General features: G+C 53.0%; 2 protein-coding genes across 3 annotated transcripts in view; one reads left to right on the forward strand and one right to left on the reverse strand.

Moving 5' to 3' along the window:
- The window catches only part of SH3GLB2 (SH3 domain containing GRB2 like, endophilin B2), a 118652-nt gene that overhangs the window by 14488 nt on the left and 78260 nt on the right, over positions 1–25904 (forward strand). The gene's annotated exons all lie outside the window — the stretch shown is intronic.
- PTPA (protein phosphatase 2 phosphatase activator) lies at positions 548–25882 on the reverse strand. Of its 2 annotated transcripts, none has more exons than XM_051807740.1 (10): positions 25763–25882; positions 23626–23726; positions 22358–22444; positions 17270–17395; positions 16413–16530; positions 14845–14944; positions 13862–13986; positions 13265–13365; positions 8750–8857; positions 548–3227 (listed from the first exon to the last, which is right to left on the reverse strand). In XM_051807740.1, exons 1-10 carry the CDS (start codon positions 25785–25787, stop codon positions 3153–3155), a joined length of 966 nt encoding a protein of 321 aa, XP_051663700.1. In that variant the 5' UTR covers positions 25788–25882; the 3' UTR covers positions 548–3152. The 2 variants fall into 2 exon arrangements, with proteins under 2 accessions (XP_051663700.1, XP_051663701.1); XM_051807741.1 differs by having other exon boundaries at positions 25819–25840.

The following is a 25904-nucleotide window of genomic DNA, read 5'->3' on the forward strand; positions in this document are numbered from 1 at the left end:
TTGCTCAGCACAGCTACCCTACCTCCAACCGCTCGTGAGAAGGTCCAGGTTTAATTTAATCCAGGTATAATATAAATCCAACAAAGCTGCTGAACTAAACTGATGCTGGAAGTCCTGAGTCAGCTCCTACAGCAGGACACGAAAAACATCTGAAGAAAAAGGTTCCAGTTCTCACCCTGCCTCAGAAACAAGGCTCAAACATCCTTTGGTCATGAGAGTCTCTGATCTTCAAGAAGTATTTGCTGGCCTGGGATCAGGATTCACACATCACCTACCTGCCAAATCCCAGCTAGGAGGGGGGTGGGCACAGCAAAAAAGTTAATAAATAAAAACATACAACACAACAGAGAGACACCCAGGAAGGACACAAAGACTGGATGCACTTGATCATGCAGTAAATAACGAGTCCATTTTGGTGCAAGCAAAAGATCAACCACCAACACAGCAAGTGCCTCTTCCTTGTGCCGAGGGCTCCGTCCTTCGGCTTCACTGGCTCTACTCCCAAAGTGGGAGCAAACCCCAGTCTGAGAGAGACCAACACAGTCACTGGTGCAAAACACAGAGACTTTAATTCAAACTACAGTGCGGGAGGAGGTGGGAAGTGCTGCTTTGGACACGGAGCAGCCCTGGGTGGTGCCACACGTGTGGATGTGCCAGGAGAGGAGCGGAGCCCCGAGAAGCCGTGATGGACGCTGTGGGAGTCAGAGGGAGGCAAGCAGGTGGCTGCCACGTGACAGGGGCACATCCCAAGCGGGCTGATAAGACTCAAATAAGAGTTAGCTGCTTGAAGTCCCAAAATACCCAGCAGGACTAATGTGCAGACTCAGGCAAGCAACAAACACAGCTCTGCACGAGCCTCCTCCCACCTCCTCCGCAGGTCCCAAGCCCAGGGACACCATCCCCAGGGAGCAGTGGCTGCAGCTGCAGGAGAAGGAAGCATCTCTCCACCATTCTTTGGTGCTGTATTCCACATTCTGGATGTCCCTCCCATGCACGGATGTCAACATTTCCACCCATCCTTTTGCATGGAAGCCCCATTTTCACGAGATGACCAGGAGAGATGCATTCCCGACCCTTGGGCAGACTTGGGAGACCAGAGGCTTTTGTTCAGCCATTGCTGGCCAGATGCTGCACAGCCACACAGCCATTTAAAGCATGGGGACACTTGCCAAAAGCCACACAGCAATGTGAGGGGACACTGAGGGTCTCCATGCCAGGCACGGGCTGCTCTGCTGGAGATGGACTCATCAAGCCCCAGCAAGCACAGGGGTCTCCACCATCATTCCAGGAGTGGATCCATTTGGAAAGCCAAGACAAAACACATCTCATTCAGAAGTAAAATAGACTTAATCTCAGTCTTCCATTTTCATTTAAAATACAAGTTTATAAGTTGTTTCAGGCAGGTCAAAAGCCCTTTGTCCCCCACCCCCTGCCAGGGCCAAGCCAGGAGCAGTCAGGACAGCAGCAGTGCCAGAAAGCTCTACTTCAGCTCTGTGGACACTTCACTGCCTCCTAATTTAGACTCTTTTCTTGCTCTCCCTCCCCTGAGCGCCTGTGAGAACCTTTACGAGAGGGAGTGAGTAGGTTCTGGTAAAAATAATGAAAAAATAAAAATAAAAATAATAATTAAAAAAAAAATCACAAGCAGGTTTCTCTCCCCCTCCCCAGCAGTAAAGCAGCAGCAAAAGCTGAGCAGCCTGGCACTGAGCAGCCCCACTGCCCCCTCCATGATCTGCAGGAGTGCCAGAGGAAGGATCCCTGCTGCTCCTGATCCTCAGCAAACACCAGACCAGAGCCCTGTTGCCCCAAACCCAGCCCAGAAAGCCCAAGAAGAAGCATCTCCTCTCCAGCTGCAAAGCTGTGGACCACCTTGGTCAAGACCTGTGGATACAAGAGCTCATCTCAAACACAGTACCAGCCATTTCTCCCCTCCAGTGATGCTGCTGGTGTGATCCAGACCACCTGCCTTCAAGATGCTGCTGGAAGTGGAAAGTGTACTGGAAGTCTGGTCCCTCTGCCTGAGGTCCAGCACAGCAACACCAGCAGGGAATGACAAAGGGAAAGAGTTTTCTCCAGGTATAACCTGCTGCCCTGGGCTATTTTGCTTTTTGTTTCCAGCATGGGGATATAAATGCATGTAAAGCCACATGCTGCCCTCTCATGCTGCCTGTGCTCCAGGGATGTCTCCCTCAAAGAGCTGGGATCATGCTGCTCCATGGGGAAATCCCTTTGCTATGGGGCTGTCACTACAATTTATGACCAAGCAGGAGCAACCACGGTCACCTTGTGCCACTGAGGCCAGCCCAGCCCTGGGGCAGCAAAGCATGGGGAGTGCAGAGGGCAGGTTGGACCCAGCCGTGGATGTGTGTGAACGTGTCAGGGTTTGTACCCGTTAAGAGGGAGCCTGAGCAGTGTCTTTGCATAGCTGTTCCCACAGAGCCAGGTCCCTCCAGGGACCTTGTCTCCGGCTCCAGAGCCACAGCCCAGAAGGTTCCCAGCTTCACCTAAGAGAAGAGGTGCTAGTGGGAAAGAAAGGGAATCTTGCAGAAGAGACAGAGGGAGGGGGCTTTCCTTACCCAGAAAAGGGAGAGATGGCACCCTGGGCTTCCAACAACACACAGACATTCCCTACAACCCCCTTCACCCATTCCAGACCTCCTGAGCAGGGAGAGCTGGCTGCCTACAGACACGCACAGGCTCACACCTCGCCCTGTGCGGTGGTTTCCCAAAGCAAACAGCAACAGGAAACTCCAATGAAATTCAAAAGGGAAATCGCAGTTACCACTGCCCAACACACCCACACGTGCCTTCCTCCCCTCCACACCCCTTCCTCCTGGGAAGGGAAGCAGAGGGCCTTTGCTGCAAAGCAGCCCCTACCCAAACCCGTTCCCATGCCTGGAGCCGCACACGGCAGCTGTGGATAAACACGGCCCTGGCCTGGCCGCGGGCGGGACATCTCCGTGGTGAGGACGTGCAGGGGGAGCTGCTCCAGGTCCATCCTGTCTCCCGTGCGAGGCCAGCGAGTGCTTTGGATCTGTGGTTGCCGATGAGGATGTGCAGGAATGGACGGGCAGGGCGATGAGGAGGGGGTGAGGGGAGGAGGAAGAGCGCCGCACTGTGCCTCCGCTGCTCCGGCTCCTCCCGCGGCTTCCTTAGGATGTCACAGGCTGGATGGGGAGCAGGCTGCCGAACTTAAAGTGCTGGATCACAGGAAACTTCTCCAGGCACTGCAGGAGGGGAGATAAAGAGAGGTGAATTCAGGAGACATTTCCACCTTACACAGGCAGCCAGAGCTACATCCTGCCCGCAGGGTCAGGAGGCAGTGAGCTCAGGGCAGCTCAGCCGAAGGCAGAGGGATTAGTTCCATGTCTCCCCCCACATTCCTATCAGGCTCCTCAGGCCAGTAACACTTCATAACCCCATCCCCTTCCCTTCAGCCTTTTGCTTACTGACATTCAGGCCTGGAGCATGAGCAGAAGCAGCATGTCTATGTCAGCAGCTTTCTCTCTCACCACTCTCCTTGCTCGAGCTGATCTCTTTGAAGAGCTTCACCCTACAAACACTGAGAACTGCAGAACCCTCCAGGGAAGAGACTTTCCCTCCCCAGGCCAGTGCTCACACTCCAGGTTTTAGGCACCATCCTGCAGCCGCAAGGCACTGCCCAAACCGCATTCCAGACTCTCAGGTCTTTGATGGACAAGAACCAGTGATTTTGCTGCCATAGTTTAAGACATAACCCTATTCTCAACAACCCCTCACTCCTGAAATTCCCACCCACCACTGAAGAGTAATGGATCAGAGATCAGTTATATACATCCACTACAAGGCAGCTTAGCTTGGAGCAGCTTCTTCCTCTGTGCAGGGTGAGCCGGGCTGTGAGGGCACAGGCCCTTCCACTCCCCATCCCAGTGGCAGGAAGGTCAGGACTGTGAGTCTGCCAGTGCTTGCCTGCCAGAGCCACTCAGAACTCTGGGTCCTGAGTCACTGCAGACTCAGAGTGCCCAAAGCTCAGCAAGGGCACAGGGCAGACTCACCTCCATCACACAGAGCTCAGCAGTGTGTGTTTGCCAGCCCCGTAGCTGTGCCTGCACTGGCATCACCCACCTTTGTTGTGCTGAACAGGGGCCACAGACACCCCCCTGCACTGCAATGGGGACTCATTACCAGGGCTGGTGAGGTGGTGGCCACCTCTTTGCTACAGGCAGAGGGGCAAGTGCTTCCCTCCCTAGTCAGCATGATATGAAGAGGAGAAGAGAACCCCAAATTCGCAGTGTCTGGGAAAAGAGGCTTTTCCCTGCACCCAGCTGAGGAACAGATCTGCTGATGGGACTCTCATTCCACAGGAGATATGGAGTATGTACAACCAAAGCCCAGCAGATACCAGCTAAGAGGAATCCATCTAGTCCCAGCAATTCCTTGGCACAGAGAGCCAGGTGGGCAGGATGCTGCCCAGCTCCCCACAGGCTGCAGACGCAGCAGCAGGAGGGTGTCATGGCCACACTGGCCCCTGCCTACGGTCAGTGGCCTCCCAGGCAGATCTTTGGGACAAAATGCACAACTCTTTCCTCCAGGCACTTTTTTGAAGGACAGTTCCTTCCTACCAAAGGGAGCCAAGAGCCATGGTGTAGTTACAACTCTCCTTTACATAGGAAGGAGCCTTGTGCTCTCCATGGGGACAAGCTGGACTTGCTGCAGCAGGGGATACCCCAGCTCTGGGGCTGGTGAGGAGGAGTGTGCTGCAGACAGCTCTTCCTCCAAGGCAGGACTCAGGCACAGGCACCCAGCCCACAGGCAAGCAGGAGGATTTGTGCTCAGACACCTAGGCCTACAGTAATCCCTTCGGAGCCAGAGGTCAGACAATTGGTTCCAAGCACAAGCACACTGGATCCAAAACAAGTTTGGAAGTAGTGAAGGTACAGCATGGCTGCATCCACTCCTGGGGAATAATAGCCAGGCAGAAAACCACAAACCTCCATGGCAAGGCACCAAGGAGAAATAAGTCCTGTGACCATCAGGGCACGTCACCTTCAAAGCTTCCTAATGCTCAGAGATGCTGCCATCTCTCCACACAACCACTTAGACAAATCCTCAGAGGAAGCAGCACTGGATAACAGTGACGTGAGGGAAGAGCAGAGAGAAATGAACACCGGAGATGCTGACAGCTAGAAATGTCAGCCCAATTAGATCCAAGGAATCCCATGGAAGACCAGACTGGTTTGGGCTCCAGATGAAGAGACTTAACTACCAATGGGAAGAAGGGGTATCCATTCCACTTAACACATCGCCAGCCCAAGAAGAGAGAAGCAAACAAACTTTTCCTTCTGTATCCAGCAGAACTAACACAAATTTACTGGATTATTAGAGGTACCAAGAGACAGGACCCTCCTTGCATCACTGATGTAGCCAACACTAGCTCAGTGGAGGGGACAAGCTTATTTCTTCTTGCCATCATCTTGATCATGCTGAAGGTCTGCTTGGGACTCAACTGGGGAGCAGATTCACACACCAAGTCCAACCTTTAAAGATGGAACTGGGACTAGATTAGTTACAATGGAAAGTATTTCCCGACTGACTGCAGAGAAGGAAAGGTCAGGAGACTCAAAAGCAGGCTCAGGGGAAAAACATCAAGGCTGCTGCTTTAACCACACTCTTTTCTGTCGACTTCTTCACTTGCCTTTGATGGAGAGAATAAGAAAAGCCCTTGGACTTCCAAGAGAACACATCTTCACCCATTATATTATAAATAGACACATTTGGGATTTCATAAACACACAGAGCTGAAGATATGTTGTCTTCAGTCTACTGGCCATGCACCCTGGAGTGCCTGGATCCAGACCAGAGCTCCCAGCCACACGGACACACCTGAGCTTTCTGTCACTGGTTGAAGTCATCCCACAGAGGAGACAGAGGAGAGACAAATCTTTTTAAATGAACCAAGTCTGGGGCTGCCCCACTCCCACCAAGTGAGAGGAGGTTGTGAGTGAGCATTTGATTTTTCCTGCTCTGCTTCCAGCCAGTGACCCCTTGGCTGTGCTGTGCCTCCACTCAAACCCTGTCACGGTCAGCACCGTCCAGCACCCGGCGCTTCCCAGCCAGCCCAGACGTGTTACAGAGCTGGAGCCTCCACCTGAGTGTCTGATTTCACCTGATCTCATTACAACAGGGCATCAGAGGGGCAGGGAGAAGGGAGGGGAAAATAAATAAAAGGACATTTTTGCCAGTCAGACAAAGCAACACCGCAACCCCAAACCTTCCTTCTCTTTGCCATCACACACTCCAGGCTCTGCTACAGAAGCTGCCTGCCTTGAGCTGGACTAAGATTCATGTCAGCACTCAGGGGCTATTGCTGACTTCCCTTCTGCTAATGCTGGCAGTGGCTAACTGGAGAAAGACTGCACTGGTGAAGGCTACAGAGCTGGGCACAGTGAGCAGAAATGCACTGGGAGCCAGCAGCAAATAGACCAGACCTCCAGTAGTGACTGAGTGCCCAGCCTGAAACACCCAAAGGATGAAGGTTCAGTGACTCCTGAACCTTGTGTGTGTGATTCCCAGAAAATCAGCCAAAGGGATCCTCCAGCTGTAAATGCTGGTGTAACCTGCATGGCCAGGCACACCATAACTGAAAGCCCTGCCCAGCCATGCTGCCATGTCCACATCCACATCCACACTCCTCTCAGCTAAGCCAGGCAGGAACTGGCTGAGCCAGCAGTGGGGTGGGAGACTCCCCAGAGCAGATTATATGTAAAGATATATTATATCTATATATAAAGAACCAGTGAGGACCCCTCACAGCAGGGTCTCCCCTCTCCTCTGCCCATCCAGGTGAACACAGGCACCACGCAGTGCCAGGAGAAGACACTGCTGCACAAGAATCATGTGTTCTTAGGACTGGTCAAATATTCCTTGAGGAAAAAAATAAATTTAAAGCTCTTTGGTTGACTCAATGTTTTTTACACCTTAGCCTAAATTTGTGTCATTACCCTTCCTGGCAGTTTTTGCATTCTCTCCTTGACACAGCCACATCTGGAGATATTTCTAGAAACCCACCACTACTGGATCCAGCATTTTCATGCAGAATGTCACCTGCTACTCAAAACAGATCAAGGCCTCCAGAAAAGGCCACGCCTTGGGTGCACTTAGAAGAGCCAAAGTATCTCCCAGTCTTCAGAGGATCCCCAGGCTGTGCTGTCCCCAGCCAGGGCACAGGTAGATAGATATGCCAGCACAGAGTGGCCCCAAGACATCAGTAGACATGAACATTGCACCGTGGGCACACCACTGCTAAGTTCCTCCAGTCATGTACAGGTGGCAGCCACCACATGGCAAAGGGCATGTGGGGCACCAGGCAGGAGCACCTGAACATCCTGGGGCATGTGGGATGCCAGGGGAGTATCCAGAGAGCTGTGCAAAGGAATTGATCCAAAGGAAAGGAAGGACCATGGCAGGGCTGCCGAGGCAGGAGCAAACCACACTGATGCTCTAGGATTTAGGGGACTCATGTTTCACTTTAACAGCACTCACAGGGTCTTCCCTTCAGACCCCCCAGCTCTCACAACAGAGCCTCCAGCTCAGGGTTTCCCAGCAGGCAGTGTCTCCAGCCCTTGTGAGGGAGCTGTGAACAGGGGCAGCCTCAGAGGGGCAGCCCGGGGGCACCTCCCCCTCTGAGGAGCAGCCCGGGGCAGCCCTCCAAGGAGCAGCCAGCCAAGGGGGTCGACCCCCAGCCCCGCTTCTCCTCTTTGGAGGCTGGGAGGAAAGCTGAGCTGGGGGCGGAAGGAGCCAGCGGGCCTGGGAGTGACACCTCACAGATTAGAGAGGTATGTGGCCTGGAACCTAAACACAGGATGTGCAGTGCAGAGGAAGGGCTGGGGGAGGGAGCGGCAGTTCGGCACAGTTTAACCCCTTTGTGCGCTGGGCCTGAGCAGAGCTGTCCCTGAGCCTCAGCCCCGTGTCCCAGCAACAGGAGCAGAGATCTGTCACCAGCACAGACCACAAGGGGTGGGATTAACTCATTCAGGCACCACTGGGTGCACCAGGGAGTTGCACCATCTCTGCTCCTTCAGCGCCCTTGGCACAGCCAGTGTGTCCTGCAGAGCCAGCACTGTCCCATCCTGCCCAGCAAGAGATGTTCCCTCCGGAGGCCCAGATGTGGTGGTTCCTGTCCTGCTTCCTCGAGCTCAGGGTTAGCTTGAGCAGGAAGGATAGATAAGGGAGAGCCAAAACTGCCTGGTTCCCCAGGTCAGGGGTTCACCAGGAAAGTCTAGGGCAGCGCCAGCAGTGCTGGTGGGCAGAGGGCTGCCAAACCAGGGAGGTGGCTGTGGCCATGGACAGGACACGTAGCAAGGGGAGATCAGTAGCAAGCATTCAGCCTGCTCTGGGGCCCTTAAAACACGGGATGATAATTTTAACTAAGTCTCTTCCAGCTGGTAAAATAGTGGGGGGACCAGACAGATAAGGAGGTCAAGACATCAGCCCTAATTTGTAGGCCTGAAACCTGCACTACGGGAAGACAAGAAATGGTATAAGTCAGGTCTGCAAGGAATGGCCATTTTGGGATTAGTTTTGGGGCAAACACTAGGCAGGCAGGAGCTTCCTTCTAGCCAGCAGCACCTGAACTGTCCAAGGGCTCAGTGAGCAAGGGGCAGTCAATGACTGTGACAGGGTCCCTACACCAAGGAGCAGAACAAGAGCTGACCCACAGTGCCGTGGAGGGGAGGAGGCCCAGCAGCCTCTCCCTGCTCACAGTGCTCACCTCTGCCTTGTACATGCGGATGAGGCCCTGGTTGACCTTGGACCAGGAGGGCACGGCGCTGATGTTCCAGAGCTGGTTGGAGTGCTCAGCAAAGGGGCCCGTCTTCATCTGAAAGAGACCCGAGCGCAGGGCTGAGGGAGCCGGGCCAGCCAGGAAGCTCGTGCACCAGCAGTGACTCACGCTCACACTCTCTCCAAGCAAACATTCCCACCAAGCCCTGTGACCCACGCACCAGCCACCTCACTGCCACTTCCCTCCCTCCCTCCCTCCGCGCTCCCTCCCGCTGCGGCCACATCACATGAAGCCGTGGCAATCCAGTTCCCCTCCTTTCCTGATAAAATTAAGCCTTTTCCTGCCACGCTTTCCTAATCAGAGGTCCCCCTGCACACCTCCCTTTTAATGACTGCATTAAAAAAGCCCCACATAAGTCCCCTTCTCCCCTCCAGTAGAGCTTGGCTCAACGCTGTTCCTATTCTACCCAGAAACCTCCCAGTGCAGCTCTGCTGGGCTTTCCAAGAAAATGACTCATTCCCCATTCAGATCAACAACAAGCAGCAGCGACAACCGCGCTGCCTTCCCTGAATACAGAGGGCAGTGCAGGTTGGCAGCAGCTCTGTGTCCACAGCCCACTCCACACCTGCCTCCAGCTAAGGAGGGCTCTGGGGAAGGCAGGAGCAGAGGGGACACACTCCAGTCCCGCTCTCCAAACCAGCTCCAGAGCTGCGAGCTGCTGCCTTGCAGCAAATGCTTTACATATTTCTATTTTTATTTTTTTTCATACTCCAGTGTTTCTCCTCCCAGGGTGAGCAGTTTGGAGAAGAGAGGGCAGGGAGTGAAGCTGCAATCAGGGACAGTTGCATGTAGATTCCCTGGGTAGTTGTCTCCCCTTCTTCTCCATGAACAAAAACAGACCCTCGGGGAGAAAAAGAAATACAACACAGCCACTCTGACTGAGCGAAGTTCCCATGACATCAGAAACCACAAGGCCGAAGCTCACGCTAAAAAGGAGCGTGGGGAGAGAGGAATCTCTTGGACTCTCGTTCACGACTTGGGGTTTGAACAACTAACCCCTTCCCTCCATGCACGCACAGGCCGGGAGAGAGGGTGGGAAAAGAGCCTCCAAAAGAACGTCTCTGTAAAAGCAAGCAGAGCCAATCAATCTGCTCTGGGAAATTTCTGCAATGCCTGTGTGGCACCAGCCTGAGGCAGAGAAAGAAAGAGAGGGAAAGGGTGGGGGGATCCAAAAAACCCCCCCACTTCTTATGACATGTTTCACACCCGCTGACCTTGGGGTGGGAGCAGCGGGGGAAGTGGGTCTGTAGCTCTGCCCGGTGCTGGGAGGGCGCGGATGCACCTCCGCTTCCCCTCGGTGGTTCCCAGGAGCCGGGGGATGATGGATGAGCCGCTTGGCCATTCCTGCTCCCCTACACCACACGCTTTCCTCGGGGGTACAGGATGAAACGTGTAAGCACACAAAGCACGGCGCTCACCGACAGCGCCGGTGCGTTATCCAGCGCCGAGGTTCGGCACCAGCAGGCACCCAAAGCCAGGGAGCTCTGTGCCAGGCGGTTCCCTCAAAGAACCTCCTCCCCGCACAGGAGCTTTGGCTGCATGAATTTTGATGCCAAACCTTCTCCTGGCATCACCACCCTTCAGAGGGGCACAGTTTGCACCAGCCACCACCACCAGGCTTTGCTTCTCTCCCTTCCCAAGCTGGAGTGAGCGTGACAGAGTGTGGAGGAGGCGGGCAGGGCTGGCACGGCCACCACTGTGGCCCTCCTCACCCAGGGCACCTGGAGAGGGATGGCTTTGCTATGGCTTCACACTGGGGAGGGAAAAATAAGAGGGTTGAGAGGGGGAACAAAAAAAATCCATCTCCTTCCAGCCACAAAGGGCGAAGAGGGAGAGCTGGGGGGGAGAGCGAGAGGCAGCGAGAGCGCTGCAGTCCCGCAGTGACCCCAGGGGAACAGAGTGAGTCAGAGCAGCCATATTGAGCAGGAAATTACTCACAGACGCGGCGTTCCTGCCTCTCGGTTCCCAAGAGAATCGGCCTTTTGTAAATGGTTCCTCTGTCAGTGCAGGGGGGAGGGGGACGGCTGAGGCCGTGCTTTCCTGTCAGCTCCTTCCCTTCCAGCAGAAACCCGAGCCCTCCCTTCCCAAACCTCCAAATTTAGAAGCCAGATTGAAGCTGAAATTCCTGCTGCCTGCCCTGAGCTCTCGGAGGAGCATCTGGGGCGAGTGCACTGAACGCCCACAACAGCTGGGGGGCACCCAGCACCCCTCATCTGCACACACACAGGCAGCCCTGCATCGCTGCCCTCCACAGCCCCTGGGCAGAGATGCTTCAAATGCGCCTCAGCCTCACACCTGCAGGTGCCACATACACCCCACAGCACACTTTGACAGGCAAAGGCAGCAGCAAGGGAACAGCTTGAGTCCCAGCCAGCTCTGCAAACCTCACCCTGTTCCAGAACCACGTGTTCAGATCCAAACCCACCCCACAGATTTCCCAACATCAGGCCAGCTCATGCAAGGCTCACTGCCGTGCCTGAGCGCAGCTGTGGGGAGGATGCCGTGGTGGGATCAGCCTGGACATCATCTTGCTGCTGCTTTAAGAGCCTGAGGTTTAAATACACACGTGGCAAACACCACAACAGGGGCTGAGAACAATATCTGCTCAAGAGAATATTCTCTGTTGACAGAAAACAACCTACCTCGGTTGTAGCCTGCTGAAACAAAACCTGCTCTCATGTCAGCAAGACATACCAGACCCACTACAGGAACTGCTGCGGTGTTTGCTATGTGCTTAACACCTTTAAAGGAGAGCTGTTTCCAGCTGACAAGCTCAGAAGAAAATAATATCGTTCATTTATTAAAGTCTTTAATCCCTTCTATCTTTTTTCCCTGCTATTATGTTTTGTTGTTGATTTTGGAGAGAAAGCGCTGGGAGGGTGCTGAGGCTGCCTCACCCCCTCTAGTGGCAGTTACAGCTTTCCTGGGCACTTGGGAGGGAAAAAACCCCAGATTTTAAAAGCAAAATCTTTATAAAAAGGAACCAGTGCCTGCATGGAGGTGGACTGAACATACCATGCATTTGGTAATGCAGGTTGTTGCTGTCCCTTAAGGCTCACGGCAGGAGGCCCGAGAGGAGGGCTCCTTGCCACCAGGTGGCACTGAGGAACTCGGCAGAAACACTGAATTCCATGATTCCTGACAAATGTGCAGAAAAAGGAACTCAAATCACTTATTTTAAAAGCCTGCTAAAAAGCTGACTCTCTGCAGGCAGAAGCAGCGTGACCTGAAGCAGCAGGATGGTGTTGGGTATTTTAAACTTCACCTGTCATCTGGGCGCTGCAGAATTTTCTACACACATGTCAAAAGACGTGTTTTTCTGTTTCTAACAGGTCAGTGCACTATCTGGATATTAGAGGCCCAAACTAAAATAAATCTTGGACCATCTTGGCTCCTGCTTTCCTGTCCTCATCTTGATCTCTTCCACCAGCACCTCTTTACTACCCGTGGCATGATTTATCTTGGCATTAAGGGTTAAACCCTGTGAGGTGCTGAGTACCAACAAACCCTACCAGATTCAGCAGGACTTGACACAGCACCTCCTGGGGTTTGGGCCAAAGGCTCCTATGAAGATTTCCTACATGAAAGGCTAAGTTCACAGTCTGTAACCTCCCTTCTCATCTAATCACTAAATTAGAGAGGCAAGGAGGGGGGAAAGTGAACAGAACAAAGGGGAAGAACCGCACTCTGTCCTTCAAAATTAATCCCATCAACTCCCTCTTGCCAGAGACAAGAAATCCCTCACCACAAGAGAGCGGGTAGTTCTTGCTCTCCCTCTCCAGACTGTGAGGGAGCCGGGAGAAACAGGGCTGGATCCTCCACAGATGCTGAGGGCAGAAAGCCCTGAGCTCCCTCACTGAGACACTGCCCGTGGCTGGCAACAAGCTGAGGATCCCCAGTCCTGAGAGCGCTGCCAGCTGGGTGAGTCTCAGCACACTCCCTGCTCTAGGTCAGTTGCAAATAAGGTGCATTTAATGGGCTTTTGGTAGAACCTGGAGGAGAAGGAGCAGCACAGAAGTTTGGGAGCATGCCCTAAGCAAGGGGTGGCCCAGGGCTGCCAAGCAGCACCCAAGGGCTGGAGGGAAGGGAGGCTGTCTTGGCAAGCCCAGTCAATTTGCAGCTCCTACTTCATCTTCCTACAGTATCTGCAGGAACCAGTCTTCTCCATCCAAGTTCCCACTGACTGATCCAAGGTTATTTGTTTGCTCTTGTTACAGCTCTCTTCAACTACCATCCACAGCCCATCCAGCTTAATTAGACTTTCCTCTCAACATCCCTGTCTCAACTCATTCAAGGAGAGCACCTCAGACATGCAACAACAGTTCATCTGCACAGTTCCACAACAGCAAACAAAGCAGCAAAGGAGGAACAGAAAACCACAGCCAGAGCCAAGTATCTGATGCCAAGAGAACGTCCCTGTGGGACAAACCTTCCACTCCTCACCTCTGTAATGAAGAGGATGCACTCCAGGAACATGAAGTCCTTATGGTTCTCGTTTACCACCTTCTCATCAACGAAGTGCCGAGGCTCCAGACTTGGATGGTCTAAAAAGAGTAAGAGACAACAGGAAGCAACCTGTAAGGCAGCCCCCTTCTGAGACCAAGTTCAATCAGGTGCTGTCCTGCCCCTCTTCCAGAAACACGATCTTCCCATCAGAGCTCTTCAAAAGTCAGCACAGAGCTGCTCCCTTCTATCTCGTCTCCCACTTCAGTGCCTCTGCAGGGAGAAAACTCCCCAGGGCAGAAAATGCATTTTCTAGCACCAAACCCGAGACTCTCCTTTTAAAAAGCTTGTAGTCATTGCAATAAAGACAAATGTACTGTACAAGGAACACTTCCACCTCCCAACCTAAGCAACCTGCTTTATTTGAAAAGCTGAGGGGGGAAAAAAAAAATCCAAGCCCAAAACTCTTCTGCTGTATTATGCACAAATTTGACAGATTTGAATTTAGAAGCCAGCCCCAAGTCCCATCATCTCTGCAGCCTAGACAGATGGGGCAGAGGGCAGGCTGGGACACGAGAAGAAGATCTGTATTAGTACCTATCAGCTGGGAACTGCCCCATATGAAAGGCAGGAACTGGAAGTCATCCAAGCCCCACACACCCTGGCTGCCAGCAGGTTCCATCCTGTAGGTCTTCTGAAGTTTTCGCATCACTTCCAGGTACCTGAGACCAAAGAGAGGAGAAGGGTTAAGACAAAGCCTTCTTCTGCCTTTGACTTACATAAGAAGAACAACCAGTCTGGAAAAGGACACAGCTTTATCCTTTGTAAGCAGGACCTCCACATACAGCACAGTACATACAATATATATTCAGTTCCTTTGCCATAGGAAGCAGCCTGATGGTACCTGACACCAAATTCACAGAGAAATCCAGTGGCAGGGGTTTATTTCACCTGCAGTGTCTTATGTTGATGCAGATCTTTCCCCATTCCCACTGTAATTTGAAAACACTGACAGTTCATTCTCCTTCAACAACTTCCAAAAGAGCTCAGAAAGTTTTCCACCTTACAGCAATTGCTACTTCCACTTTTCAGGTGGAAAATTAAAGTGCTGTTGAAGGAAATTGTTTCCATGCCACCAAACAGTGATACAGCTGGGATTAGATCTCTGGACTCCAAACACCCAATCCACTAGTTTCATCACTACCAACTTTGCCTCCTGGGCTGGAAATACATCTAGAGGAGCAGTGGAAGCCTGCTAGTTGCATGGATTTTTTATTTTTGATGCCTGAAGAAATGTTACATCCTCTGATCAGATATTCCTGCCTATCACAAAACACGGAGCTTCACCCAGAGAGCTCAGTAACTTGTGCTCAACTAAAGTAACTTTCCAGAAGGACACTCAGCCTCTGATAGACAAGGGGCCATCATCTATTTTGGAGATAGTTATAATGGGTCAGTGTACAGTCCATTAAAAAGTACATCTGCTCGTAATTTTGTCAAAAATTGGCTTCAGCTTTCCCACTCTGCCCTTTCCCCCAAACAGCCCAATACTTCCAGCCCTTCTCCTTCCATTACCTCACCTGTTAAACACTTTGAAGACGATGGCCATCTGGTCGTCCACTCTGAGCACACCAATTTTGCAGAGGCAGCAGAGAAAGGCTGCAAATGCAGCTTCGTGCCCTGGAGTGAAAAGACATGAAGAGACATGACACTGCTGTCTCTGGCCCTCAGGACAACCTTTCTGTGGGCACCACAACAGCTCTTCAGAAATCACAGCAGTCACAGTCCCCTCTCAACCCTGTTGTCACTATGAATGCCATGAGCTGACAATGTTTCATCCTCATGCAGCACCCACCCAAATTATACCTTCTAGACATTCATGAGTTGATTATTCACTTTGAGAAAAGATTCTTAAGGAAAAACAGCTCCAACACTGGACATGCTGGGAGCAAGGCAGGGACTTTCCCAGGAGCTTGGCACAGCAGGGGAAGTGGAGCACCACAGAGTCATCTGCTCAGGGGATGCAAGAGAACCTCACATCTGCAAGTAAACAGATTTCCTCCCACTTCAAAAATATCTCTGTGTCAGAAGAATGCAGATCCCATGACACTGCCAGGAACAGTCTGTCCCAGAAGGTACTGGGATCTTGGGCTGGGCCCCTGCAGCTTGGTCCTCCAGCTAACAGTAAGGAAAAGAAACAACCACCAAGGAAAAGAAACAGCCAGCAACCCCAGAAATGTCTTTTAGTGGAAGGGATCACGGAAGAAGGGAGAGTACAAGATCAGCAGCTCCACACTATGGGCAGGTGCAGCTCCCAGTGTAGGAACAAAATGCACCTACAGTCTGGTCACTATGAGCAAGGACACGGGCCTCTGGCTTGGGACACACAGGAGGGGAGAAGAGGCTGAATTTCCTTCTGAGCTGACCAAACCCCATCCAGCAAGTCCCTTTCCAAGGACAACATCTCCCCCTGGTGCCAGTGAGCCGCAGCCAGCACTGCACAACCTCCAGCTCTTCAGCCTTTTACCCACAGCCTCCTCTTCCTCTCCCTGCCCAAGTTTCCTTGCACCCACAGCATCCTACTCTCCTGCCTCTTGGTGAGGGCACAGCTGTCCTCCAGAGAGAGGAGCAGAGTGTGTAGACAATTCTGTACTCGCTGAAGCCAGTGTGGTTACTTCAACCTGCAATTCACCACCTCCTTAGGTGCAAAATGTTTCTACCTTCAGATTTCAAAGTCCCTCTGTAAGCAGCAATGTCACTTCTAGGGAGCACCAGAGCTCAGGACACCTCCCACTGAACATGAACTCGGTTCTCACTCTAGTTCCAATTCAAGTAATTATATTTTATCCCTTTAAAACTGCCTACTGCAGGACACCTGCATGCAGTGAAGCAGTTTCTACAGCTATTCCCAGAACAGCTTGGTTCCCATTTCCTCCAGTGAGATGTGAAAGGCTCTAGCACAGCTCCCAGCCCCAGCTCTCAGTCACAGCCCACACAGGACAGAGGGGTGAGGGGGCCCAGAAGGAAGGTGTTTGTTTCCAGCTGGAACTAAAAAAAGTGGTAATAACATTTAAATTAATGCAGCACCGGGCTCCAAAGGGTCCCTTCCCAGCTAGCCCAGCCTTGGCCAGTGTGCAAGCCCAGGTACCTGTGCCATAGTCAATGCGGGTGGAGTTCCCCACGGATTCCTTCAGGTACACAGCCACTTCTGGGGCAGCATCAGCCAAATGCTTGGGAATCACTGTTGCCACCAACTTTTCTGCTTCCTGAAAGACACAGAACTTCCCTGAGTGAGTGCAGATTTGCCACAGTCCCCAGGGACAAGTCACCCTGTGCTCAGCCCCTGCTGCAGTGGGGGAGCTGCAGTGGTGCTCTCCTGCAGTGCCCAGAGCCAGCACGACAGAGGAGCAAACCCTCCTGTTGAAGAAGTCATCTCCAGAGATGGAAGAAGTCAGGGAAAACTTGGCCTGACACCTACCCAGGCCACATGCATCCTGCAGGACAGAAAAGCTTCAGCATCCAAGTCCACTGACCCAGTTACCCAGTGAGCCATCTCCAGGACAAAAGCATCACTAGAGCAGCTGCGAGGGCTCTGCTGCTGGGACTGGGACTGTGCCACCTCCAGCACCCAGTGCAGGGTAAGTGCTCTGAGCTGGAGGAAGCTGAGCAGTTTCCCTAACACTTCTCTGATTTTGTGACACAGTGGGTAGTTAAAAAGAAAAGGAATTCCTTGGGCTTGGAGAGCCCTCCAGGCTCATCCAGAACTTGGAGACCCAGCCAAGAGCATTTACAGGGCCCATATGCTCTCACAAGAGGAATAGACAAGCACCAGGCCAGGGGTAAGTGATGCATATCAAGAGGTGGATCCTTAACAGCTTATCTGGGCAATTCCTCCACAGGCTGCTTGGCTGCCACGCAGTGATGGAGCCATTCTACCATCCCTGCTGGACACACCACCCTTCTGTGGGAGCTGCAGGTACCACCACACAGGAAACACACACTCACCTGGTCTAGTTTGGCGTACCAGGTCCTGAAGGCTTTGTTCCCAAAGCGAGAAGGTTGATCCACTGGCGGGGTTTCATCAATCCATCTGTCAAGGGTGTTCAGCAGAGCCACCAGCTTTTCAATGGGCTACAGAGAGCAAGAGGATGAGGGGTCACAGTGCCATAAACCAGATCAGTCCCTCAGCTCCGACATCTCTTCCCTGCATTGGAGTCATTAAAGCCCACACCATTCTTTCCAGGGCTGGCAAGTAGAAATGGGATGTGTCAACCCTCCTCAAAATGCAGGGGGGTTGGGAAAACCATCCTTCCCCTCAGAAGATCAGTCCAGTACCAAGACCAGCCTGAGGCAGACTCTCCAGTTGCCCCCATAGTCTTTCATAAGCTGTAAGAGCACTGTGCTCCAAAACCTCTCAGAGAAGACCTACAGCAAGCTCCTGGCTGAGGGGCACACAGGGCTGAGAGGGAGGGAAGTGCTACACAGTTCAGGAGCCTCCAACACAAAACTCAGGCTCTGCAACTTGAGGGCCTTGCATTCTCCACAGGATACAGCACCATGTATCCTCACCCACAGCTGATGATGTGATTTAAAGGCCCTTCTCAAGGCTCTTATCACTGTCCTGAAGTGTCTCCTAGGAGTCAGGATTAGCAGCAATGCTGTTAAACCACCACACGCCTGTACATCAAGTCAACCTTCCCAGCATGACTCCTGTTGCTTCAAACTCCTACCAGCCAGGCCACCATGGCAGGGATCCCTCAGCCCAGGGATGTGGCAAAACACAGCCTATCCAGGGGAAGAGACAGCCTGGTTTGCCCACCAGTGCTCCCATCGGAGCAGGCAGGAGAAGAAGCTCTTGGCTCCCACAGAAATGTCTCAATACAAACACAAAGCTGATGGGAAGACAACAGCAACAGCAAGACAACAGCCACGATTCTTACACCTAGTTCTGTAAGTGAGGAACATGTATAGGATGTATGAGAGTGGCCATGAAGGAAAAGAGAGGTGAAGCAGGTGACACAGCATCTGTGCTGTCAGACCAAGGCTGGCCAATACACACCCTCTCCCTTCGTGGGGAATGGCTACGCCCCACACACCAAGAGCCAATGCCACAGGCAGCATTTTTAGCAGCTCCAGACACTTTTAGGAGGCTCTGCTGACAAGTGGTCAAGCCTGCCAGAGGCTCTGGGATTCTCCTTGCCTGACTCCAAGCAGCTGGAGAGCCGTCAGCCGCCACAGCAGCTGGCCAGGCCCCGGGCAATGTAGGCTCCTCTGTCTCGAGAGGGGATTCCTCCTTCAAGGGGACAAAGAGGACAGGCGGCAGCGGCGGCTGGTTTGACTTTGCTGGAGGCATCGACCATGTGAAGCCGGCTGGTCTCCTGGGCTGTGGTTCAATTCCTCACGCTGCTGCTGCTGCCGGGAGGACGAGGAAACAGCAGAGCCCAGCAAGTTTCCAGCCCTTGAAGTGCCACTGGAAGGGGGTGGGCAGAGATGGGCACGGCAGAACGGTGCTGCCGCTGGGCCAGCTGAGGATCGCTCCCGGGAGGAAGGGTCTCATGGCACACACAACCTCCCACAGACACTGACTCCCGAGGTGCCACCCCAAGGACATGGTGGGATCAGCCAGCGGGAAGTGGGATCAGGGAGGAAAGGGATCCACCTACCTCACAGGACCACGGCACTTGGCTGTTGAGCCAGACTAGAGGCTGGGACAAGACCTGAGCACACCAGGAACACAAAAAAGCCAAGGGACAAGAGAGCCAAAAGCTCTGGGTGGCCTTGGAGCCACTAACAGGCCAGTGCCCCAGATACGTGCGGACTGAAGCAGCACAGCCCCCTCTGCTCCAGCTCCCTGCTCCCAAAACGCTGCAGGAACCCAGCACACCCCCACTGCACCGGGCCAGGTTTGGCCTCAGCCCTACTCCTTCCTGGCTATCGCATTCCCCTCCAATTAAGCAACAGCATCCCCAGCACTGGGCTGCATTAAATAATTAAATCGTGCTGGTGATTTATCCGCCGGCACCAGCAGCTCATTACGAGCAGCCACCGTATTTCAAACCCTCTCCACGAGCACTCGGTGCTGCCTGGATAAATGGCTGGCACGGACCAGCTCCTTCCCTGGGGAGCAGACTCCAACCTCCCCTTCCCCACTCGCTGGCTTTAAAGGGATTAAAAGCCCAGCCCCAGTGAACACGGGAGAGCAGGACCCAGCTGCCAGATCAGCCACACCAATAAATAATTAAAGAGATGCAGCTCATTTTGGGCTCAAGGCCCTTTGAAAAGGGGGTTACTAAAAGAAGCAGCTTCCCATTGTCCAGCAGAGGAAACCTGTACATCCAGGGCTGACCCCTGTGGGGGAGGAAAGGAGCCTGTGGGAACACAACCATCAGCACCACTGCAGCCCTGTTTTGCCTGGCTGGGCTTTTAAGCTCTATTTTTGCTTTACCTTTCCAATGATCAAAGCAAGGGCAGCCTCCCCCCTGCTCTCCTTGCTCTTCTCATTGTGCTGATTTTGCATCTCCTTGACCCTGAGTCTGCCACCGGTCCCAAAGGCAAACCACAGAGCTTCCTTCGGAGCACAGACCTGTCAGCAGCTCTCAAGAGCAGGAGTCAGGCAAACAGAGGTGCTGAGGAGGCATCACAGCAGCCAAAGCTGCCCGTGGGGGCCAAGTCTGCCCCTCTGGGCTCCTCAGGCCCTGTCAGGGGAGGGAGCTGCTTCCCCCCCTTCCCTCCTGGAAGCAGAGCAAGCCACAAGGCCGGCCAGTTTGCAGCCAGTTTCCCCCCAGTGCACTGGGCTGTTGGAAGGGAAGGTCTGCTCCTCACACAACCAAAATTAACCTCCTCCTCCTCGCTGCACTTCTCCTCTGATCCAAGTCACTGCTCCAGGCTGCAGACCCGGAAGGATCCCTGCATGGAAAGCACTCCCTCCAGGAGGGGAAGGCAGGTCACACCCTATCACTCACACAACCTTGTGCCAGACACAGTGTCTACACCAGAGTCCTAAACAACAGCTCAGCTATCAGTGCCTGTCAGATGCCTCCAGCAAACCCCAGACAGCTCCACAGAATGTTTCAGTGGGAGCACAGCAAGCTCAGCAGGTCTCCAAGGGGGCTCAGCCCCCACAGGATCCAGCTCCCGCTCCAGCAGAAAGGCTGGTATCGACACATGCTCTCTGGAAACCATTAAGCTTCTCTTTAAAAGCTGAGCAGAACATATTTTCCTTTTTTTATTCCATGGCAAAGCAATACCAGTAAGTCAGAGAGAGGATACGCGTTCTGCAGAAAGGATTCCAGGAGGTCATTTGCCAAAGGAAGGTGTCCCTGGCATTTGATCAGGGAGGAAGATGGGATGGTACAAAAGCACATCAGCAGCAGGTACAGCAAAAGAGAAGAAAGCTGAGCAGAGATGCAAGCAGAGGCCACGAGGGGCTGAGCCTTTAAAAGCACAGATAAGCAGTTTGATCTACAAAGCAGCCCGTGTGAACAAGCAACCTCATCAACAAGGCAACCCTGGGGATGCTCCAGCTGGGCCTCAAGTCATGGGCTCCTGCTCTCCTCGGTGTGAGGGGCATGAGATTTGTTCCCTGCCTCCTCCCAAGCAGTCGGGATCGTGTCTCTTGTTTGTCACTTGGACTGGGACCGTGGATGGAAAAAATTCCCTCCAAGAGGGCTCTGCTGCAGACACAGCCCTGCTACAGCTTTTCCTGACAGCTCAAAGGCTTGTAGGAAGAGGGTTGGGTTTTTTTCCCCCCCACTCTTTGTTTTGCTCATTTTTAATGCTTTGTTTCCCTAGAACTGCTCTGTGAATGGTTGGGAACAAGCGAGATCATGACAAAGACAAAACTCAAAGGTGAAACACAAACAGCAGAAAGCAAGAGCAGCATTTGACAGCAGTTTCTACTGAATTGAAGGAACAAAAGGTGGGCACGAAGCCTGTTAGGAAGGGGCTCATTATCCCCATTCCTCTCCATGAACTACAAGGGAGTTTCTCATTCACATGCTGGCTCCTAGGAGGGAAGGCTGGACTCAGACATGAACAACTGGGTTAAAGACCATCATCAGCTGCCTTCCCACACCAGAATGAAGCTATAAACACACAGGGCCCAGTCTGCTGCCCATGATCTCTTTACATCATTCTCAGCTTTCTTGCACCACCACGATCAGCAAAAATGTACCCAAAAATCTCCTCGTTGCAATGCAGAACAAGGGAGGGGGGATCCAACATCCAACATGTGCTCTGGCAGCACCCAGAGAGCCCTCAGGGCAGCAGTGACACCAGTGAAGGTGCCTGTCCTTTCCCTCTGGCTCCAAATGATCTCACCGTGCCCTGAAAAGGTGAACAGACATTAAAACTGGTCCTGGCAACAGGCAGGGCCAGGTGACAGCCACATTCATACAAGGGGAAAAACAGGTCCTTTCTGCTTAGCACCTTGGAAGGGGCAATCCTGCCCCTCAGGTTAAACCTCTCAGCTCAGCCCAGCTCCCTGTGAGCTCCACAGCCCCCTCAGCACAACCCTTGGCAAGGCAGATGCAGCCAGTGATGTGCCTTGAGGTCACAACTGTCAGAGCAAAGCTTGCACAGCTCAGCTACAGCCTGGGATGAGGACACTGGTGCTGTTGTCACAGGCTGAGTAACGAGGAAGCCCAGGGACAAGGAGAGAAGTGACTTGCCCAAGGTCCTACAGAAAAGCCAGTGGGAGAACAGGAAGGGTAGAGACATCTCAGCCTTTTGTCTGCAATTAGGAAAGAATATCACATTTTTGAAGCATCACTGATTGAAGCCAGACTGTGAAAACAGGGCAAAACGTCCTTTCTGCACCCTCCTTTTCCCCACCAGCTTCTATCCACTTGTAACTTGCTCAATTTCCCATCCAGTGAGGGGAGCCTCTGCCTCCTGAAGTGGGGATGGCAGCCTGGTATTTGCACCCCCAAGCATAACCCAACCACATTTATTCTCCCTGGCTCCCAGATAAGCTGCCAATTCATTCCTCACCTAGGAAATATTCACTGTAGAGCCAATTAGGAAAAAAAAAAAAAAAAAAAAAGGAAAAAAGGCAGGAAAGGAGAAACAAGGAGATCCAAACTCTTCTCCTACCTCTGACACTTTGTATTCACAGGTCAGCTTCTTGCCCCTGACACCTTCGTTCAGGGTGAGGATGAAGCCCATGTAGTCTGCGTACGCCTGCGAACACACCGAGAGTGCAGGGCATTAGTGAGTGCCCATGGGCTGTCTGAACACAAAACACAGCATGGGAGCATCCTAAACCCCAAGGAAACCCTTCCCAGCACACAACATTGCTTCCTTGGAGACACCTGGGGGTGCAGGGCTTGCTGTGAGGCCGCTGCTCTTTTTGGCAGCCCCGGTGGCAGAAGGCAGATGGTGACTGCACTCTGAAAATTACAGAGGAGCATCCTAAAAATGCTCACATTGACCCCAAAATCATTCCCTCAGCTCCTATCGGGTCAAATTCAACCTCCTGAGCTCTGCAGAGTCTCAGCTGTGCCAAGGCACCTGCTCCTCCCAGACCTGCACTGTTATCTCCCCATTCCTCCTTGGACTCTTCTCCCGTGCTCACACACGATAGGGAACTGGGACACAGCCCAGGCTCCTCGCTGCTCCTCTCTTTAAATTTGCTGCTTTTGAAGCACCATCTCCAGTGCAGCTCCACAGCTCCAGAGCAGCCACTGCCACCTCCCCCTCCTTGCACCAAAATCCTGACCAAGAGCAAGTCCTTAAACCCAGGAGACTTAAACTGGAAGCTGCACCCAGAGGTTTGCTTGACACCTGGATGCAACTTCAGCTTCTTTCCAGACATCTCAGATCAGTCATTGAGCAAGAATTTGGTGGGACAAGTCTGGGCCAACACCCCGATCCCTCAAAGGCAGAGAAGGGAGAACCTGCTGTTCCACCAGCTCCACACATGCTGTAAACAAAAATTATCCTGAAAATTGAAGGCCTTGGCTCCAGAGCCTTTTCCAGTACAGCACAGTGGGAAGGCCCCAGGACCAACCCAGGCAGCAGGACCATGTTCAAGGCGGGCTCAAACAGCACTGGGTAAATCTAGTTTGGGTATAAAATACAGGCCAGGTGGGATTAAATAGTCACCAGGTTCCTGTCCAGCTTGTTGGGAGGGAGCAGGAATCATTTCTAAGCTTCTCTGGTCTCCCTCAGCCTCTGGGCTCTCCCTGGCTCCCTCCTCCACACCTCGCTGCCAAGTAATTTTCCTACAAACAGGCACAAACCCATTAATTTCCCATTCCTTGCCCAACCCTGCTTTACCTCCTGGCTGTTCCCAGACCAGACCTGGCTGCCACTGAAAGCCCAGCAGCACTTCCCAGTTTTCCCTGTTCCCAGAGCCATACCTGAGAGCGCTTCCACTTGGCCATGTCAGAAACCACGTTTATCTCCTTTTTGGGGATCATGAAGCATTGCTGGATGGGAGGAGCCACCTCCTCAGAGGCACCTGGGAGATGCAAAAAAGAGTTAAAACAGAGGCAGTGGAGAAGAAGAAATCCTGTATCTTCCTTTCTTTGAAATCGACTTTTATTTCTCAGGAGATACAAAGCAAACAAATCCATCCCAATTGTGCCATCTCACCAAGTCCTCCTCACCAATATCCTCCTAATCCATAGATAACACACTCCTAAGGCTGGGCAAGCCTTCAGAAAGTAGCATTATGTCTGTTTTCATCACTAAACATGCATTTCCCACTCGGACAGAGAGACTGGTGAAGCAAGTAACAAAGGCAACATCCAGCCAGTTTAGTTATTTCTGTTTAGCACAGCCAAGCCTCAGGCTGTGTAGGAGCACTGAGCTCTCCTACAAACTTACTGAGCCTTGTTTTTAGGTGTTAAGTCTGACCTGCATTCCTCTAAAAAGGACAATTCCTGCACAGACAATCTGGAGGAGTTCAACAGATGCAGCCCAAGAGCTTGGGGGATGCTGGGACACAGCCCCTTCCAGGTGGAAGCTTTGAAGATCATTTAATTCAAAGCTCTCTCAGGGTCCAGGATTTAATATTTAACACAAATGCGAGCTATTAACACATTAGAGGGGCTCTTTTCCCCAGCACCTGAACCCAGGATGACCCTGCAGAGCCAGAAAAGCTCCACGAGGCTAAAGGTAGTTTGTATTTTGCTCCTGGTAAATGCATCAATAGCAAGAGGCTGTGCAGAGAGGTCTGTCAAGGAACCTGGGTGCTAATGTCAATTTATGAATTCTGTCAGAGCCACTCTGTCCACCTTTTTAATCCCAGATTTTCTGCAGGCACTTGTCCAACACCAGCTGCCCTGGCACGCTCAGCGACTGGTCTCCACATCTCGGCCACTTCAGGCACTGGCTCCCTAACAAATACCACCAGCTCTAACTCCTTAAAGTATTATCAACTGCATTCACACAGAAAGCACCGCCCAGAAGCATCAGCAGCCTTTTTCCACAGTGCTGCCTGGCAGGTAGATCAGATTAAAAGGAATCCAAAGTCCCAGGAACCATGCAGAGCCTGCTATAGATTTGTCATACAACCTTTGACAGTCATCTGACTTCTCTGCCTTTCACCTTCCCCACACACAGAACAAATTCAGCCTCATCTCCTGCCCTGGGGTGTTACAGCGTTTGGCTCGTTCCTGCAGAAGTTACAGCAAAACTTCCAGGTACAAGGATGAGAGGAACAACATGTGATGAATTTCAATGAAAGGCACGTGCCTGAAAATACTGCACACAACTCACAGCGACACCAGGATGGAGCTCTGCTTTTAAAAGTGTTTATAACATGAAAACAACGAAAAACTCCTGAGCAGTGGCATAAAAAGGCAAACACTGATGTGTCCATGAGCACAGGTGACACATAAATCCCAGAGGGGCGGCCAGGGCAGTGTCCTGGGCCGGGGACCCGGGTGTTTGCCCTTCACAGAACTTTATCTCTTTGTATTTGTTTCTCAGCCATCGCTCCTTCTGACCCACACTTTGTTTAGTGCCTCTTGGGAAGGAGACCAGGAATACTCACGGAAGGGCTGCAGGGGTTACAGTGTTCTGGGATGAACACAGGAGAATCCAAACCTACTGGTGCGATGGAGCACAGCGGGTCAGCTTGATGACGAGAAGCAGCTTGGACTGAGGAGACCCTTCCAGGGGTGTGTGGTGGTGCGGGGAGGGGGAGTTAAACTCGGGCAACCCACAGCACACGCCCCCCATTCCGCGCGGGAATCAAAGAACTGGGCTGGGGGTGACAGGGACCCCCGATCCGGCGGCTCCAGGGGTTCAGCCACGACCACCCGCCTCACCCCGGGGCTCCGTCCCTTCCCCACGCTCAGCAAACGCCCCCGCGCTCCCCTCGCCCCGGGCCGGGCGCTGCCTCCGCCGCCCCCCCGCAACCCGGGCCCAGCGCCCCCGGGGCGCGATGCCCCGCGGCCGGCACACCCCGGGCCCGAGGACAGTCCCCTCGGGGGCCCTGAGCGCAGCCCCCATCCCGGTCGGCCCCGCAGCCCCCCGGCCGCCCCTCACCTGCCCGCCGCTCGCTCTCTGCCATCTTCCCGCAGCCCGGCCCGGCCGCCCCTCACCTCCCACCTCCGCACAAGCCGAAGCCGCCGGCGGCCATCTTTGAGCAGGGCACACAGCCCGGCCCCGCCGCTCCGGGCACTATCAA

Source organism: Manacus candei, unplaced genomic scaffold (assembly GCF_025592945.1).
Source record: "Manacus candei isolate 608988 ecotype Guabito, Panama unplaced genomic scaffold, ASM2559294v1 h1tg000071l, whole genome shotgun sequence".
Lineage (NCBI taxonomy): Eukaryota > Metazoa > Chordata > Aves > Passeriformes > Pipridae > Manacus > Manacus candei.